The sequence below is a fragment of the Salvelinus fontinalis genome, unplaced genomic scaffold (assembly GCF_029448725.1).
Source record: "Salvelinus fontinalis isolate EN_2023a unplaced genomic scaffold, ASM2944872v1 scaffold_0083, whole genome shotgun sequence".
In the NCBI taxonomy this organism is placed as follows: Eukaryota; Metazoa; Chordata; class Actinopteri; order Salmoniformes; family Salmonidae; genus Salvelinus; species Salvelinus fontinalis.
The window spans coordinates 457456-478344 of NW_026600292.1; the positions used below are offsets into that span (position 1 = coordinate 457456).

General features: G+C 42.4%; 1 protein-coding gene across 1 annotated transcript; it reads left to right on the plus strand.

The window, feature by feature from the left end:
* Positions 1 to 8246: 8246 nt before the first annotated feature.
* On the plus strand, positions 8247 to 14605 carry LOC129842989 (B-cell receptor CD22-like). The gene is made up of 4 exons (XM_055911711.1): positions 8247 to 8307; positions 11828 to 12145; positions 12254 to 12463; positions 14328 to 14605. Exons 1-4 carry the CDS (start codon positions 8247 to 8249, stop codon positions 14603 to 14605), a joined length of 867 nt encoding a protein of 288 aa, XP_055767686.1.
* Positions 14606 to 20889: the final 6284 nt, after the last annotated feature.

A 20889-nucleotide genomic window follows, 5' to 3' on the forward strand; every position in this document is an offset into this window, starting at 1 on the left:
CTAGCCTGCTAAAGCTTTGTAGCCTACCGCTAATGATAATGCTAAGTTTACATTGGGGCTGTTCAGTCTGATGCAATTATCTCACCTTTCAGTCCTTACTGGTGTGATTGTATGCTACAGTGGGAGTGCCTATCCAACATGGTGGTTATTTTCCAGGCCTGGTACTTTATCCTAGCCTTATAGCAGACTTGACATGGCTAATGCTAGCCAGGCCCTGCCTGGGCCTGCTTACCATTTAGTCGTCAATGTTCATGTGTGATATGTGATTCAGCCACTACAATATTATGCATGTGTTAGGGTGTGTTTCTTTCGTATTATCATTGGCTCAATGGTGAAATTAGCATTATGACAATATATTTAATTAAGTCATTCTTTATTAATGAAATTGCAGACAGAAGTTGACAATCAGGAACGTAGCACGCATGTTTCCGAGTAAGTTCTGCATCCAACAAAAGGTCTCCAGTGGTTTTATTAAACCCTAAGTCACGCCCTGGTGATGTCACTGCCTACATCATCATCCTCTACTCCTGGGACCAAAACCATGCCTAAAAAGCTGTATAAACAGGGCCTGTATTGTTAGCTAAACACTTAGCAGTAAATGTCCCCTTTCCCCAAAGTTGATTTATTGTGGAATGTTTACCTAGTCTTATCTCCTTCACTCTCCTGCAGAGTTCTGTCTAAGTCACACATTTCTAAGAAGGGCCTCTTTATAATGAGGCAGAAAGAGAGAGAGAGAGATAACTAAAATACAAATGTAGAACAATACTAAACTTCTACAATGAATATATATATATATATATATATATATATATATATATATATTGTTAATCAGTAGTCTAAAACCCTACTATACATGTAAGGAGGGAGGGGTCTTATAACCCCTCCCCTTATATTAATATAACATAAGCATAATCAATTATTCTAATACATCAAACGTCTGTACAGCCCCAAAACATGACCGCTAGGTGAATCCTGACACGTTTAGCTTTATAGTGTTCAATTGAGAACATGATTTATTATATTTATCTTAAACTTGTGATGCAGTAGTGTGAATATGTATAGGCCTAATAGTATTCTATAGCATTGTGTGTGTAACTTTACATGGTTAATTCTATTTCCATGTATCTCTTTCCTCCTAGAAACCCTGTTGTATAAGAACCCAAAGTGAACCGGAGTGACTTGTGGTCACAATAAAAACACTTTGTCCTGACATCCTTTACTGCACGCCAATCAAGTTGAGAGGGCACGCACATGCACACAGTCATACCATGCCCATAGGGCCCTGGTCAAAGGTAGTGCACTACATAGGAATTAGAGTATCATTTGGGAAGCAGACCGAATGACAGTGTCATGTTATACAACTACAGAGATCAGTGTTTGTGTGATTAAATGTGACTTAGTCAAGTAGCCAGTGTTGTGTTTCACCATTCAATCTGATGTATTGTCAGTTTGTTATGTTTTATTACACAGTCTATACAGCAGGCTATGGTGATGTTCATTGATGCTTCTGCTAGATAAAGCCACTACCAGTACTGTACAACAAAGGAGGCTTGTGGGTGGAGATATAGGAGGAATAACTGAAATGAATGGAACAGTATCCATTCATTCTATTCATATTACTGCACAAATGAATAAGGACATCAGGACTGGAGGCTGCAGTAATGTTGAGATGCCAGTAGGGAGAGCTCTAGTCTAGAACACTGCAGTAATGTTGAGATGCCAGTAGGGAGACCTCTAGTTTAGAACACTGCAGTAATGTTGAGATGCCAGTAGGGAGAACTCTAGTCTAGAACACTGCAGTAATGTTGAGATGCCAGTAGGGAGACCTCTAGTCTAGAACACTGCAGTAATGTTGAGATGCCAGTAGCTGGAGCTCTAGTGTAGAACACTGCAGTAATGTTGAGATGCCAGTAGGGAGAACTCTAGTCTAGAACACTGCAGTAATGTTGAGATGCCAGTAGGTGGAGCTCTAGTCTAGAACACTGGAACCTTCAGTAGCACTTTGATGCAGCTGGTGAGGAGTGATGGGAATGGGTCAGATTTTGGCTCTTAAAAATGTAGGTCCACACCTCAAAGGAAGATATTCAACCCTTTTCTGACATGCTGTTTATCCATGTCAATGTCTTAACGTCCCGACTAGGCAACTTTTAAAATGTGTCACACTGTTAAAATGTGTCACACTGTTTCTCTGCACTGCCAGTAAGTGTTGTTAGTTTAGATGTTGTTGGTTTATCATCACCATCCTGTCATCCATAGACCTCTACAGCCTGAACCATATCAGAGTTCTTTATATGGACATTATACTGCATGTACTTCATTAGCACTTTATATTCACATACTAGATGTACAACATGCTACATTAGACTATATATGGATAACAGGCTACATTAGACTATATATAGATAACAGGCTACATTAGACTATATATGGATAACATGCTACATTAGACTATATATGGATAACATGCTACATTAGACTATATATGGATAACAGACTACATTAGACTATATATGGATAACAGGCTACATTAGACTATATATGGATAACAGGCTACATTAGACTATATATGGACAACAGGCTACATTAGACTATGTATGGATAACAGGCTACATTAGACTATATATAGATGACAGGCTACATTAGACTATATATGGATGACAGGCTACATTAGACTATATATGGATAACAGGCTACATTAGACTATATATGAATAACAGGCTACATTATAAAATGTATGGATAACAGGCTACATTACACTATATATGGATAACAGGCTTCATTAGACTCTATATGGATAACAGGCTACATTAGACTATATATGGATAACAGGCTACATTAGACTATATATGGATAACAGGCTACATTAGACTATATATGGAGAACTGGATTTAAATGTGACTTTGTCAAGCAGCCAGTGTTGTGTTTCACCATTCTATCTGATCTGTTGTTAGTTTGTAATGTTTTATTAGCCCAGCATTATTGAGGACATTATTATTATGGACCAGTACTGTTCAAGGACCCACAGTGTAACAGAATATGATATTGGCATTATATATTACTGTCCAAATGAGGACATTACATGAAGACTGGACGCTGCAGTAATGTTGAGATGCTAGTTGGCAGAGCTCTTGTCTAGGACACGGAACCTTCAACAGCACTTTGATGCAGATGAGGAGTGATGGGAATTCTAGTACAGTTAACCATTCTAGTACAGTTAAATAGTTAACACACACACATGGACGCAGAGGTCTAAGGCACTGCATCTCAGGGCAAGAGGCGTCACCACAGTCCCTGGTTCGAATCCAGGCTGTATCACATCCGGCCGTGATTGGGAGTCCCATAGGGAGGCGCACAATTGGCACAGCATCGTCCAGGTTTGGCCGGGGTAGGCCGTCATTGTAAATAATAATTTGTTCTTAACATAGGGCAGCAGCCTCTAAGGTGCAGGATTGAGTAACCGGGTGGTAGCCGGCTAGTGATGGCTATTTAACAGTCTAATGGCTTTGAGATAGAAGCTGTTTTTCAGTCTCTCAGTCGCAGCTTTGATGCACCTGTAATGACCTCGCCTTCTGGATGATAGCGGGGTGAACAGGCCATTGCTCGGGTGGCTGAGGTATTTGATAATCTTCTTGGCCTTTCTGTGACACCGGGTGCTGTAGATGTCCTGAAGGGCATGCAGTGTGCTCCCGGTGACGCGTTGAGCTTATTGCACCACCCTCTGGAGAGACCTGCGGTTGCGGACGATGCCGTTGTCATAGCAGGCGGTGATAAAGCCTGACAGGATGCTCTGAAGGGTGCATCTGTAAAAGTTTGTGAGGGTCTTTTTATTTTATTTTTTTATTTTATTTATTTCACCTTTATTTAACCAGGTAAGCAAGTTGAGAACAAGTTCTCATTTACAATTGCGACCTGTCTTTGGGGCCAAGCCAAATTCTTTCAGCCTCCTGAGGTTGAAGAGGCACTGTAGCGCCTTCTTCCCAACACAATCTGTGTGGGTGGACCATTTCAGATTGTCATTGATATGTAAGATGAGGAACTTGAAGCTTGTCACCAGGGCCCAAAGCTTAATGATGAGCTTGGAGGATACTATGGTGTTGAAGGCTGAGCTGTAGTCAATGAGCAGCATTCTTCCACACAGTAGATATTCCTCTTGTCTAGATGGTATGCGGCAGTGTGCAGTGCAATGGCGATTGCATCATCCATGGATCTATTGGTGCGGTATGCAAATGACAGTTAGTCTAGGGTGTCGGGTAAGGTTGAGGTGATATGATCCTTAACTACCATCTCAAAGCACTTCATGATGACAGAAGTGAGTGCTGCGGGGTGATAGTCATTTAGTTTAGTTACCGTGGCTTTCTTGGGTGCAGGAACAATGGTGGACATCTTGAAGCAAGTGGCGACAGCAGACTGGGATATGGAGAGATTGAATATGTCCTTAAACACTCCAGCCAGCTGATCTGCACATGCTCTGAGGACACGGCTAGGGATACCATCTGGGCCTGCAGCCTTATTAGGGTTAACACGCTTAAATGTCTTACTGACGTCGGCCCAAGTCGGCGGCACTGTGTTATCCTCAAAGCGGGCGAAGAAGGTGTTTAGCTTATCAGGTAGCAAGAAGCCGCTGTCCACGACATGGCTGGTTTTCCATTTATAATCCGTGATTGTCTGGAGTTCCTGCCACATATGAGAGCGGCATGATGTACTACTACAGAAATCAGTGTTTGTGTGCTTAAAAGTTACTTACAGGTGTGCTGCTGATAGGGAAATAATTAATACCATTTGCTAAACAATTTGGTCTGTTGCAAAACGTTTTGTAACATAAACTGTCTATTGTATACTCTAGTAACCAAACAGAGCAAACAGAAAAAAAACAGGAAGGGACCTATGTGAATTTTTCCAATAGACACTGTTTTTGTTGCAAAACGATGTGGTAAACAGTTTCCATTGCAAAACATTTGCAACAGCCCAAATGTTTCACAACGGTCTGTGACTAATGACAACACCCCAGGACCAGGATTAAGAAACACCAGCCTTAACAGTCAATACAGCAACACTATGGTGATTATACTGATGCCTCTACTACTAGTACTGTACACAATGGTCAACAGTTAAACATAATTATAGTGGAATTATATTATGAATAATTATATAATTATATTATGTTGTAATACTACAGACATGTGTGGTTAAATATGACTTTGTCAAGTAGCCAGTGTTGTGTTTCACCATTCTATCTGATCTATTTCCAGATTGTTATGTTTTATTAGTCCAACATTATCGAGGACATTATTATTTGGATGGTGCAGTAATGTTGAGATGCCAGTAGGGAGCGCTCTAGTCTAAAACACTGGAACCTTCAGTAGCTGATGAAGAGTGTAAATATAATTGATTAGCAGAATAGAATGAATGACATCATGGAACTGACCAAATGTAAATGGAACTTTGACCTGTTCCATGTAGAACTCAGAGGGACAAGGCAACACATTCTAATATATTATAAACATTCCATATAGAATAGTCAACATATTGTTAACATGGTTCTGTATTTAAATGAAAGTGGAAATGGGGGACATTGTGTCCATTATAGAAATGTAGGACCCATTTTAATACAGTAACCTCCCTTCTCTGACATGCTGTTCTGGTCCTCATGCATGTTAATGTCTTAAAGAGGAAGGAAAGGACAGTTCTGTATCAACTACTTGTGTTCTACTTTAAATATGTATCAACCACAGAACTGACAGTTACTAGCAGTTTCCACACACTGCCAATAAGTTGACTCACTGTACAAGACAAGACACTTCCCTCTGTAAGAAGTCTTGACAATATCTCGAAAAATAGTTTTTGGTTATAAGTCATATACTTGAGGGTAATGTATCATTTTACTTCTTGTTATGTTTTGAGTTGTGTTTTGGTTGTTACGTCAGGCCCAGTATTCATAAAGGTTGTCAGTGTAGGAGTGTTGATCTACATGGGGAAGAAATTATTAACCAGGGTAAAAAAATGCCTGTGTGTGTATATGTGTATGGTAACAGGCTACAGTTGACTATATATGGACAACAGGCTACATTAGACTATATATGGATAACAGGCTACATTAGACTATATATGGATAACAGACTACATTAGACTATATATGGATAACATGCTACATTAGACTATATATGGATAACAGGCTACATTAGACTATATATAGATAACAGGCTACATTAGACTATATATGGATAACAGGCTACATTAGACTATATATGGATAACAGGCTACATTAGACTATATATGGATAACATTAGACTATATATGGATAACATGCTACATTAGACTATATATGGATAACAGACTACATTAGACTATATATGGATAACAGGCTACATTAGACTATATATGGATAACAGGTTACATTAGACTATATATGGATAACAGGCTACATTAGACTATATATGGATAACAGGCTACATTAGACTATATATGGATAACAGGCTACATTAGACTATATATGGATAACAGGCTACATTAGACTATATATGGATAACAGGCTACATTAGACTATATATGGATAACAGGCTACATTATACTATATATGGATAACAGGCTACATTAGACTATATATAGATAACAGGATACATTAGACTGTAATGGATAACAGGCTACATTAGACTAAATATGGATAACAGGCTACATTAGAATATATATAGATAACATGCTACATTAGACTAAATATGGAGAACAGGCTACATTAGACTATATATAGATAACAGGCTACATTAGACTATATATGGATAACAGGCTACATTAGACTATATATGGATAACAGGCTACATTAGACTAAATATGGATAACAGGCTACATTAGAATATATATAGATAACATGCTACATTAGACTAAATATGGAGAACAGGCTACATTAGACTATATATAGATAACAGGCTACATTAGACTATATACGGATAACAGGCTACATTAGACCAGTGTTCCATTATTAAAGTGACCAGTGTTCCATTATTAAAGTGACCAGTGTTACATTATTAAAGTGACCAGTGTTATGTTATTAAAGTGACCAGTGTTACATTATTAAAGTGACCAGTTTTACATTATAAAGTGACCAGTGTTACATTATTAAAGTGACCAGTGTTACATTATTAAAGTGACCAATGTTACATTATAAAGTGACCAGTGCTCCATGTCTATTAACATACGGCTACAGCCTATGTTGCAGGATTGAGTAACCGGGTGGTAGCCGGGTAGTGACAGTGACTAAGTTCAGAGCAGGGTACTGGTACTGATGGCTATTTAACAGTCTGGTGGCCTTGAGATAGAAGCTGTTTTTCCGTCTCTCGGTCCCAGCTTCGATGCACCTGTAATGACCTCGCCTTCTAGATGATAGTGGGGTGAACAGGCCGTTGCTTAAGTGGCTGAGGTCTTTGATTATATTTTTCTTCCTGTGACACCGGGTGGTGTAGATGTCCTGAAGGGCATTCAGTATGCTCCTGGTGATGCGTTGGGCTGATCGCACCACCCTCTGTAGAGACCTGTGGTTGCAGATGGTACAGTTGCCATACCAGGCGGTGACAGCCCGACAGGATGCTCTCAATGGTGCATCTGTAAAAGTTTGTGAGGGTCTTAGGGGACAAGCCAAATTTCTTCAGCCTCCTGAGGTTGAAGAGGACCTGGTGCGCCTTCTTCACAACACTGTCTGTGTGGGTGGACCATTTCAGATTGTTAGTGATGTGTACACCGAGGAATTTGAAGGATTTCACCTTCTCCACTGCAGCCCCATCGATATGGTTTGGGGTGTGCTCCCTCTGCTGTATCCTGAAGTCCACGTTCAGCTCCTTCATTGTGTTGACGTTGAAGGGGAGTGTATTTTCCTGGCACCACTCCGCCAGGGCCCTCACCTCTTCCCTGTAGGCTGTTGTGTCATCTGCAAACGTGTTGATTGAGTTGAGTCATGCGTGGCCACACAGTCATGGGTGAACAGGGAGCATAGGAGGGGGCTGAGCACGCATCCTTGTGGGGCCCCTGTGTTGAGGATCAGCGTAGTAGAGGTCTTGTTTCCTACCTTCACCACCTGGGGGCGGCCCATCAGGATGTTCAGGACCCAGTGGAACAGGGCGGGGTTCAGACCCAGGGTCCCGAGCTTAATGATGAGCTTGGAGGGTATTATGGCATTGAAGGCTGAGCTGTAGTCAATGAACAGCATTCTTACATAGTTATTCCTCTTATCCAGATGGTATAGGGCAGTGTGCAATGCGATGGCATCATCCTTGGATTTATTGGGACGGTATGTGAATTGCAGTGAGTCCAGGGTGCCAGGTAAGGTTGTTAGTGGTGATGTGATCCTTAACTAGCCTCTCAAAGCACTTAATGATTACAGAAGTGAGTGAAGTCATTTAGTTCAGTTTAGTTCAGTTACCTTCGCTTTCTTGGGTACAAGAACAATGATGGACATCTTGAAGCCCATAGGGGCAGCAGACTGGGATAGGGATAGATTGAATACGTCCGTGAAGCCAGCTGAACTGCGCATGCTCTGAGGACCCGGGATACCGTCTGGGCCGGCAGCCTTGTTAGGGTTAAAATTCTTAAATGTCTTACTCACGTCGGCCACGTAGAACGAGAGCTCATGTCCTCGGGAGCGGCCCGTGTCGGCGACACTGAGTTATCCTCAAAGCTGGCGAAGAAGGTGTTTAGCTTATCAGGTAGCAAGACGTTGGTGTCTGCGATGTGGCTGGTTTTCCATTTATAATCCGTGATTGTCTAGAGTCCCTGCCACATACATCACATACGATAGTGGCAAGATGTACTACTACAGACATCAGTGTTTTTATCCTTAAATGTGACTACGTTTATTTATATATATATATTTTTCTTCACCTTTATTTAACCAGGTAGGCTAGTTGAGAACAAGTTCTCATTTACAACTGTGACCTGGCCAAGATAAAGCAAAGCAGTGCAACACAAACAACAACACAGAGTTACACATGGAATAAACAAACATACAGTCAATAACACAATAGAAAAAGTCTATATACAGTGTGTGCAAATGAGGTAGGATAACAAAGGTAAGGCAATAAATAGGCCATAGTGGTGAAATAATTACAATATAGCAATTAAACACTGGAGTGCTAGATGTGCAGAAGATGAGTGTACAAGTAGAGATACTGGGGTGCAAAGGAGCAAAAATAGATAACAGTATGGGGATGAGGTAGTGTAATGGGCTATTTACAGATAGGCTAGCCAGTCTTGTGTTTCACAATTTTTTGTGATTTGTTTCCAGTTCGTTATGTTGTTTTTAGCCACACATTATTAAGGAAATTATTATTAAGATGGTGCAGTAAGGTTGAGATGCCAGTAGGGAGAGCTCTAGTCTAGAACACTGCAGTAATGTTGAGATGCCAGTAGGGAGAGCTCTAGTCTAGAACACTGCAGTAATGTTGAGATGCCAGTAGGGAGAGCTCTAGTCTAGAACACTGCAGTAATGTTGAGATGCCAGTAGGGAGACCTCTAGTCTAGAACACTGCAGTAATGTTGAGATGCCAGTAGGGAGACCTCTAGTCTAGAACACTGCAGTAATGTTGAGATGCCAGTAGGTGGAGCTCTAGTCTAGAGCACTGCAGTAATGTTTAGATGCCAGTAGGTGGAGCTCTAGTCTAGAACACTGCAGTAATGTTGAGATGCCAGTAGGGAGAACTCTAGTCTAGAACACTGGACCCTTCAGTAGGTGAGGAGGAGTGTTCATTGAACTGATTAGTAGAATAGAATAACTGATATCATGGAACTGACCACATGTAAATTAAACTTTGACTTGTTACATATAGAACTCAGAATGTGTTGCCTTGCCCCTCTAAGATATTATAAACATTCCAAATAGAATAGTGAACAAATAAATGACATGGTTCTGTATTTAAAGAAGTGTAAGGTCCATCATTTGGAAGTGTATGACCCACTCTTATTCACTAACCTCCCTTTTCTGATGTGCTGGTCTGGTCATGATGCATGTCTTAAAGAGGAAGGATAGTTCTGCAGCACCTACTTGTGCCCTGACTACTTTAAATATGGTTGAACCACAGTGTTCCAATGCACTGTTAGTAAGTTGACTTACAGTACAGACCTCTCCCCTTCACTCTGTAAGTACTCTTGACAATATCTTGAAATATTGTTTTTAGTTATTTGTATTTAGTCATAAGTCATAGACTTGAGGGAAATATATAATTTACTTCTTGTTATGTTTTGAGCTGTGTTTTGGTTGTTACATCAGGGTCAGTATTCAATAAGTGTGTCAGTGTAGGAGTGCTGATCTAATTAAAATCAAATCAAATGGTATTTGTCACATGCGCCAAATACAACAGGTGTAGACCTTACTGTGAAATGCTTACTTACAAGTCCTTAACCAACAATGCAATTCAAGAAATAGAGTTACATCGGGATGACATGATGAACCAGGTGGAACACGACATGCTCAGTGTAACGCTGTAGTGTGTGTGTGTGTGTGTGTGTGTGTGTGTGTGTGTGTGTGTGTGTGTGTGTGTGTGTGTGTGTGTGTGTGTGTGTGTGTGTGTGTGTGTGTGTGTGTGTGTGTGTGTGTGTGTGTGTGTGTGTGTGTGTGTGTGTGTGTGTGAATCACTTGCTGTTTATCCTCACAGCTTGGGGATAGGAGCTATCATTGAACCTGGTGGTCAGTCTTTAGGCTGCTGTACAGCTTGACGGACCGTAGAGGATCGAACATTTATCCTCCTGTATTTGGGGTTCTGAGAATAAAACGGCTTCAGAACAATCAATATGTGTTTACAGTTCTACAGTACAAAATCTGTTCAGTAACTTATTGTTGTTGTTGTTGATGACTTTATTGTATACATTAGGAAATTATTTTTGCATCATATAACATAACATCTTAAATAGACAGACGTAGACAGACATGCAACACATCACACACATTACATACATAGTGCAATAGACTTACAGACAGACAGTATTCACATAGACAACAATATAGCAGAATACCAACACAACACAATATGAGCCTGGTTCATTTTCAGTAATGAGGCCCTGTACCCCATTTACAGTTTCTACTTCAATGTATCAGGTGGAGTTATTCACCAGCTATAGAGTGAGTTGTTGTTTATGTTTCTAAGACTGCAGGGTGGGAGATGCAACAATGGCCTTGAGAACAGCAGGAAGTGTGTTGGTGGTCTTTCTCTGGTCTGTGGCAGGTATGGTCTCATTCTTATCTTTTAGTTGCCCTGTATATCAATATGAATACATTTCTAAAATCATAACAATTGCAATGTTAAGCTTGTGTGTTCTGTTAGGTGTCTCCACCATTAAATAGTTATCTTTCACACCTCACTGAGTGATGCTTATCTCTGGTTTCCATTCACACTTTTGCACATCAGCAGCAGTATCAGAATAAGAATGTTGTCAACCACCAGCAGAGTTGGGGTCAATTCCATCTCAATTCCACTCAATTCAGGAAGTAGACTGAAATTCCAATTCAAATTATTTTCAATGCTTTTCAATTAGGAACATTTAGAAATTGTGGAATTGGAATTTGGTTTACTTTCTGAATTGACTGGAATTTAAATGGGGTTGACCCCTACCCTGGCCACCAGTGCTTTTTACTTCCATGATGTATATTTAAATGAATACTAGAATGATTTAAGGGAATGTACATTTGAGTAGATGTACATTCAGTACACTACAGTATAGTAGTACAGTATAGTATAGTACAGCTACGCATGTTTAAATGCATTTTGATGTAATATTGTCTGTTTTTTTATAGTCTTGACGTCACAAATGAAGTTCTCTCATGGTTGAGTCCTGTGACACTGTGTTTCAGGTATTCTGAGGCAATATACTGTGATGAGTGTCTGTGCCTTAAAGGGGTCATCAGTGGACATGCGCTGTCCTGTTCCCAGTGTGACCCAAGTCACAGAGATGGTCTGGTATAACAAACGGTTGAATGGTAAGCCTTATGATCTGAGATGGGACCCTAATTATGAAGGTCGTGTGGAGTACCGTGGAACTACAGAGAAGGACTGCATCCTGAGAATCACAGACCTGAGAGAGAGTGACGTAGCAACATATTACTTCAGATATAAAACAAACCAGTATTCAGAATGGAAATATTCATATGGATTCCCTCTCAGTCTCACAGGTACTGAATAAATAGTAGAGTACAAGTCATTTATTACATGTTCTATGAGAACAGTGAAATGGTGGTGACTGACAGACTTGTTTCATGTTTCATATCCTCTCCCTTCAGATCTAAAGGTGGAGAGGATATATGACAACAAACTGACCTGTAACACCACCTGTACTCTGACTGGTAACCCCACCTACATCTGGTACAAGAACAGACAACATCTAGATGAGAGAACCTCCCCCCAGTACAAAGACCCAGTCTCCAGTAACTATGTAGACAGCTACTCCTGTGCTGTAAAAGGCCATGAGGATCTCCGCTCTCCTGCAGTGTGTGAGTGGGGAAAAAAGTGTTGATTAAAACTCAGTGTTTCACTCTAGCAATACCAACAGCTCAAATGGTTATGATTTATACTGAAACGACTTGAAATGAACAGTTTACTTATTTACTTTGCACCTAAAGAAACAAGACATGAAAGTAAAAACTATTACAGAGAGCCCATTTATGTTTCAGGTGCTCAGGGTCACAACTGCTGGAGAGTGACTTACACCAAGAGGAGAATCTGTGTCTTGAAGGGCTCCACAGTGAACATATACTGCTCTTACACTCATCCCACTAGTTATATAGAACAAGGTTCATTCTGGTTTACACAGAATGACCCTGTAGATCTCAGGTCATATCCAGAGTATGCAGGTCGTGTGGAGTACAATAGAAACACAGAGAACCACCACACCATGACAATAACACACCTGACAGAGAAGGACTCGGCTGAATACAAATTCAGATTACTAACAACAGATGAGGGGAGATTTTCTGGTCTTCCTGGTGTGATGTTAAACGTCACAGGTAATACTTCACATACAGTTATAGTACTGTAATAGGACAAGTCTAATCACATGACAAGTCTGTCTGGAGTCAAAAATGACTGATGTTTCCTCTTAGATATCTTGTTGGAGATGGATCCTACGTCTGTGTCAGAGGGGGAGAGAGTCACACTGAGATGTAGAACCAAATGTACAGTCGCTCTCAACCCCACCTACATCTGGTACAAGAATGGACAACATCTAACCAACACAATCACCAGTTATAACAGTCTGATCCTAAACCCAGTCACCAGTTATAACAGCCTGATCCTAGACCCAGTCAGCAGTGAGGATGCAGGGAACTACTCCTGTGCTGTAAAAGGCTTTGAGAGAATCCTCTCTCCAGAAGAGACTCTCACTGTCAGATGTGAGTACATGGGGTGTTGATATATCTACAGTGAAAGTCATTGATATCATCTCTCTAATACATGGTTCTACATGTCAGTGTAATATACTAATCTATACTAATTTACATCATCTCTGTAATACATGTTTCTACATGTCAGTGTAATATACTAATCTATACTAATTTACATCATCTCTGTAATACATGTTTCTACATGTCAGTGTAATATACTAATCCATACTAATTTACATAATCTCTCTAATACATGGTTCTACATGTCAGTGTAATATACTAATCTATACTAATTTACATCATTTCTCTAATACATGGTTCCACATGTCAGTGTAATATTCTAATCTATACTAATTTACATCATCTCTGTAATACATGGTTCTACATGTCAGTGTAATATACTAATCTATATTAATTTACATCATCTCTGTAATAAATGGTTCTACATGTCAGTGTAATATACTAATCTATATTAATTTACATAATCTCTTGCTTCCTTACATGGTATATGAGTTGTTATTTTTTTTGTCATCTTCAACACCAGATGGTCCAAGGAACACCTCAGTGTCAGTCAGTCCCTCTGGTGGAATAGTGGAGGGCAGTTCAGTGACTCTGACCTGCAGCAGTGATGCCAACCCACCTGTGGACAAATACACCTGGTACAAGAAGAATAGAGGTCACTATCAGTTCTCCTATGTGAAAACAGGACCACATCTTGTCTTCAACCATATCCAGTCCTCTGACACTGGAGAGTACTACTGTGAGGCCTGGAATGGGATTAAAACAGGGAGGTCTGAGTCAATCAACATCAATGTGAAATGTGAGTAAAGTACAGCTCAGTGTCACATGTGTTCCTGTTAATGTTTTGTGTATGTGGATTCTTATTTTTGATAGTCTGGCTTCACAGATTTTGATATTTGTCATGTGAGGTTGTAATTGCACCTTTATAATCCTCTGACGAATTCTCCTTTACCAGATGGCCCAAAGAACACCTCAGTGTCAGCCAGTCCCTCTGGTGAAATAGTGGAGGGCAGTTCAGTGACTCTGACCTGCAGCAGTGATGCCAACCCACCTGTGGACAAATACACCTGGTACAAGAAGAACGTAGCCTCACCAAAAGCATCAGGACAGAGTTACAGCATCACTAACATCAGCTCTGAGGACAGAGGAGAATATTACTGTGAGGCTGAGAATAAATATGGACGTCTCAATTCTTCTTCTGTGTCTGTGGACGTTCAGTGTAAATACACCTAACCTCATCTTTTAATCAGAGGATCACATTTAAATTCATATTTCAATAATAAGAAAAACACTATTTAATACACTGTTGTTACATATTGTCCACCAGATGACCCAAAGAACACCTCAGTGTCAGTCAGTCACTCTGGTGAAATAGTGGAGGGCAGTTCAGTGACTCTGACCTGCAGCAGTGATGCCAACCCACCTGTGGACAAATACACCTGGTACAAGAAGAATGTAGCCTCACCAAAAGCATCAGGACAGAGTTACAGCATCACTAACATCAGCTCTGAGGACAGAGGAGAATATTACTGTGAGGCCCATAATGGAAGAGGATCTAGGAACTCTACAGCTCTGATGATCATTGTAGCAGGTAAAGTTACATCTTCAATACTTCAATACAAATTGACAGGTTTCAAGCTGATCTTAATCATTGTGTTTTGACTGATTACACTTTGGTTTATAATTATGTGTTGGTTTATGATGTCACAAGTATTATAAGATCCCAAAATATTAACATGCAATGTGTTGATATTCTATAATATGTTAGATTTTAGATTATAAGAACATGCCATGTACTCATATCGTCCATTTGATCTTTTAGGGAAACAAACATCAGTTCTGACTGCAGCTGTAGGAATCATAGTGGTTGTTCTGGTTCTCATCCTCTGTCTCTCTGGACTCATGTGGTTCAGGTGAGTGAGATTGCATATCTTTTTATATAATTTCACTTTAGTCATTGTAAATTTGAATTTGTTCTTAACTGAATTGCCTAGTTAAATAAAGGTTAAAAAAAATAAAAATAAAAGTAACTTAATTTATTGAATGATTGATATCTTCATACATTCATTAATGTACAACAGGAAGAAGGTCTCCAAATCCACCTCCAACACAAGAGACACAGCAGATGATGGACAGGTGAGTCTGTTGGAATCAGAAGGTGACTGTGATGACTGTGTATTCTGTGTGGAACATTTCCACTCCTCATGTTGTCTGTTCTCTCCCTCCATCAGGGAGACTCTAGTCCAGTGTATGACAACGTCTCAAACATGGCCATGAACTCTACTGCAGCACAGACAGCAGCCACAGATGACCAGGATGATGTTCACTACGCCAGCGTCCACTTCTCTCACTCCAAAAACCAGGAAGTGCCTCTGTACTCCACCGTCCAGCTGCATCAACCACAGAAACAGGACCAAGATGTCCAATACGCTGCTGTGAAATTCAACCTCCCCAGTTCTGCCACCCAGTGAGCATATTCTGCCATTACAACAACATAGAGTCTATACTATATAGAACTTTGTGAACACAGACAGCATCAAGGTCATTCATATGCTGCTGCTTATTGGAGGAGAGGACAATGATGTCATTAAAATAAGCAAAACAGTTGACCCCTAGTGACCCCTAATTTCTCCCTGAAAACTCCCTCCATCACTATCTGAAGGGTTGAAGGAGAAATCTTCATGTCATATGACATTTCATTGAACTCATACTATGGTGTAACAGTGGACATTTTTAAAAGTCACAATTTTAATGTCTTAAAGGTTCCAGGGGTTTTCTTCAGGCCAAACAGCATATCCTGAAACTACAAACTCTACAATATACATCTCAAGACAGTTACTATAATGAAGGAGTGATGTGATATGATGATGGTTTTGAGTAACTGTTCTGCTTGCATTCCAAATGGCACCCTATTCCCTATTTAGTTCACTACTGGTCTAAAGTAGTGCACTATAAGGGAGTAGGGTGCCATTTGGGACTCAAATTCAGTTTAACGTCTGTTTCTTTCTCCAGGCCCACTGTAAAGGCTGACGCTCTCCTCATCCTCGGATGAGGTGAGGAGAGAAGGATCCTCAGACCAAAACGCAGGCTTTGGGAAATAAGCCATCTTTATTAAACAACGATGATGGCAAACACGAAACGAAACAAAACACTTTCAAACTACAAAATAACAAAACGACGTTGACGAAACCTGAACATAAACTTACATAACTAAACATAAACTTACGTACAGGAAACAGACGACATCGAAACGAAAACGAAACAAACAAACGCTACAGTCCAGTGTGGTACGAACAAACATACTGACACAGGAGACAATCACCCACAAACAAACAGTGAGAATGCCCTACCTAAATATGACTCTTAATTAGAGGCAAACGCAAACCACCTGCCTCTAATCAAGAGCCATACCAGGCAAACCAAAAACAACATAGAAACAGATAACATAGACTGCCCACCCAAAACACATGCCCTGACCATAAACACATAAAAACAACATAAAACAGGTCAGGACTGTTACAGTACCCCCCCCTCAAGGTGCGCACGCCGGGCGCACCAGCACAAAGTCCAGGGGAGGGTCCGGGTGGGCAGTTGACCACGGTGGTGGTTCCGGCTCAGGACGCTGTCCCCATACCACCATAGTCACTCCCCTCTTCTGTCTACCCCTTCTAATGACCACCCTAACACTACCTTCCCCTAAATAAACAGCTAGCACCGGGACAAGGGGCAGCACCGGGACAAGGGGTAGCACCGGGACAAGGGGCAGCACCAGAACAAGGGGCAGCACCAGGATAAGGACCAGCACCGGAATAAGGGGCAGCACCGGGACAAGGGGCAGCACCGGGACAAGGGGCAGCACCGGGACAAGGGGCAGCACCGGGACAAGGGGCAGCACCGGGACAAGGGGCAGCACCGGGACAAGGGGCAGCACCGGGACAAGGGGCAGCACCGGGACAAGGGGCAACACCGGGACAAGGGGCAACACCGGGACAAGGGGCAGATCCCGGCTGAAGGACTCTGGCAGGTCCTGTTTGGACGGCTCTGGCAGGTCCATGCAGGCTGACGGCTCTCGACGCTCATGGCAGACTGACGGCTCTCGACGCTCATGGCAGGCTGACGGCTCTCGACGCTCATGGCAGGCTGACGGCTCTCGACGCTCATGGAAGGCTGACGGCTCTCGACGCTCATGGCTCTCTGACGGCTCTGGCTGCTCATGGCTCTCTGACGGCTCTGGCTGCTCATGGCTCTCTGACGGCTCTGGCTGCTCATGGCTCTCTGACGGCTCTGGCTGCTCATGGCTCTCTGACGGCTCTGGCTGCTCATGGCTCTCTGACGGCTCTGGCTGCTCATGGCTCGCTGGCGGCTCTGGCAGATCCTGTCTGGTTGGCGGCTCTGGCAGATCCTGTCTGGTTGGCGGCTCTGGCAGATCCTGTCTGGTTGGCGGCTCTGGCAGATCCTGTCTGGCGGGCGGCTCTAGCGGCTCCTGTCTGGCTGACGGCTCTAGCGGCTCCTGTCTGGGGGATGGCTCTGTAGGCTCATGGCAGACGGGCGGCTTTGCAGGCTCATGGCAGACGGGCGGCTTTGCAGGCTCCTGGCAGACGGATGGCTCAGATGGCGCTGGGGAGACGGATGGCTCAGATGGCGCTGGGGAGACGGATGGCTCAGATGGCGCTGGGGAGACGGATGGCTCTGGCCGGACACGGCGCACTGTAGACCTGGTGCGTGGTGCCGGAACTGGAGGCACCGTGCTAATGATAAGCACCTTCCTACTAGTGCGGGGAGCAGGGACAGGGCACACTGTATTCTCAAAGCCTACTCTATCCCTGATGCGTGGTACCGGCACTGGTGACGCCGGGCTGAGGACAAACACATCAGGATTAGTAGGGGGAGAAGATACAGTTTGTACAGGGCTCTGGAGACGCACTGGTAGCTTAGTGCGTGGGGCCGGAACTGGAGGCACCGGGCTAGATACACGCACTACAGGGAGAGTGCGTGGAGGAGGAACAGGGCTCAGGATACGCACTGGTAGCCTAGTGCCTAGTGTAGACACTGTAGGTACTAGGCTGGGGCGGGGAGGTAGTGCCGGAAATACCGGACCGTGGAGGCGTACTGGCGCTCTTGAGCATTGAACCTGCCCAACCTTACCTGGTTGAATGCTCCCGGTTGCCCGACCAGTGCGGGGAGGTGGAATAACCCGCACCGGCCTATGTAGGCGAACCGGGGAAACCATGCGTAAGGCAGGTGCCATGTATGCCGGCCCGAGGAGACGCACTGGAGACCAGACGCGTTGAGCCGGCCTCATGACACCTGGCTCAATACCCAATCTAGCCCTCCCAGTGCGGGGAGGTGGAATAACCCGCACTGGGCTATGCACTCGTACAGGAGACACCGTGCGCTCTACTGCGTAACACGGCGCCTGCCCGTACTCCCGCTCTCCACGGTAAGCCTGGGAAGTGGGCGCAGGTCTCCTACCTGCCCTTGGCCCACTATCTCCTAGCCCCCCCCCAAGAAATTTTTGGGAATTACTCACGGGCTTTTTTGGCTTCCGTGCCAGACGCGTTCCCTCATAGCTCCGGTTCCTCTCTCCGGTAGCCTCCGCTCTCCTCAGTGCCTCCAGCTGTTCCCATGGGAGGCGATCTCTACCAGCTAGGATCTCCTCCCATGTGTAGACACCCTTTCCATCCAAAACATCGTCCCATGTCCATTGCTCCTTTCTCTCCTGTCCCCTACTCCGTTTCGTTTTCCCTTGCCGCTTGGTCTTAGCGTGGTGGTGGGTGATTCTGTAAAGGCTGACGCTCTCCTCATCCTCGGATGAGGTGAGGAGAGAAGGATCCTCAGACCAAAACGCAGGCTTTGGGAAATAAGCCATCTTTATTAAACAACGATGATGGCAAACACGAAACGAAACAAAACACTTTCAAACTACAAAATAACAAAACGACGTTGACGAAACCTGAACATAAACTTACATAACTAAACATAAACTTACGTACAGGAAACAGACGACATCGAAACGAAAACGAAACAAACAAACTCTACAGTCCAGTGTGGTACGAACAAACATACTGACACAGGAGACAATCACCCACAAACAAACAGTGAGAATGCCCTACCTAAATATGACTCTTAATTAGAGGCAAACGCAAACCACCTGCCTCTAATCAAGAGCCATACCAGGCAAACCAAAAACAACATAGAAACAGATAACATAGACTGCCCACCCAAAACACATGCCCTGACCATAAACAGATAAAAACAACATAAAACAGGTCAGGACTGTTACACCCACGGTGGAACAAGCAGCTGAGGAGGACTCCTCTGTTCTCTACAGCACAGTCAACAAACCCAGAACCAAGAAGACCTGAACACAACAAACCCAGAACCAAGAAGAACTGAAAACAACAAACCCAGAACCAAGAATACCTGAACACAACAAACCCAAAACCAAGAAGAACTGAAAACAACAAACCCAAAACCAAGAAGACCTGATAACAACAAACCCAAAACCAAGAAGAACTGATAACAACAAACCCAGAACCAAGAAGACCTGAACACAACAAACCCAAAACCAAGAAGAACTGATAACAACAAACCCAGAACCAAGAAGACCTGAACACAACAAACCCAAAACCAAGAAGAACTGAACACAACAAACCCAGAACCAAGAAGACCTTGTATATCTGGACCCGTATATTCAAACTAGTGGTATAATTAAGCAATAAGGTCAGAGGGGGTGTGGTATATTGGCCAATATACTGTACCACGGCTAATGACTGTTCCTCCGCACAACACAATGCAGAGTGCCTTGATACAGCCCTTAGCCGTGGTATATTGACCATATACTACAAGCCCGAGGGCCTTATTGCTATTATAAACTGGTTACCAACATAAATAGAAAGTAAACAAATATTTTTGTGTCATACCAGTGTTCTATTGTCTGATATACAGTACATGAAATTAAATGCTTATTCAGCCAATCAGCATCCAGGACACAAACTACCTGGTTTATAATAGTATCTAATAATATACAGTGCATTCAGAAAGTATTCAGACCCCTTGACCTTTTCCACATTTTGTTACGTACAGCCTTATTCTAAAATTAATTAAATCGCTTTTCCCCCCTCATCAATCTACACACAATACCCCATAATGACAAAGCAAAAACAGGTTTTTAGAAAGGTTTGCAAATTGATTAAAAATACAAAAGTGAAGTATCACATTACGTAAGTATTCAGACTCTTTTCTCAGTACTTTGTTAAAGCACCATTGGCAGGGAGTCTTTCTTGGGTATCATGCTACCAGCTTCAATTTTTTTTTTTTTAGAGCAAGTACATTTTGTTGTCTGTTACCCAAATAAATTAAATTAGTTTCTATACACTTTATATATAGTTTGCTAGATTTTTTCAAATATTTGTTTAAATGTTTCTATGACAAAGTTACAGCACAATTTTGCCACAAAATTAAGGAAGTAGTTCTGCTTGATGCAATGTTTCTTATTACTTTTATCAAAACATTAC

Coding starts and splice junctions, on each gene's coding strand:
- LOC129842989 (XM_055911711.1), top strand. CDS start 8,247: ATGGCATCATCCTTGGATTTATTGGGACGGTATGTGAATTGCAGTGAG. Junction 12,146..12,253: donor ATTCCCTCTCAGTCTCACAG/GTACTGAATAAA, acceptor CTCTCCCTTCAG/ATCTAAAGGTGGAGAGGATA. Junction 12,464..14,327: donor TCTCCGCTCTCCTGCAGTGT/GTGAGTGGGGAA, acceptor CTCCTTTACCAG/ATGGCCCAAAGAACACCTCA.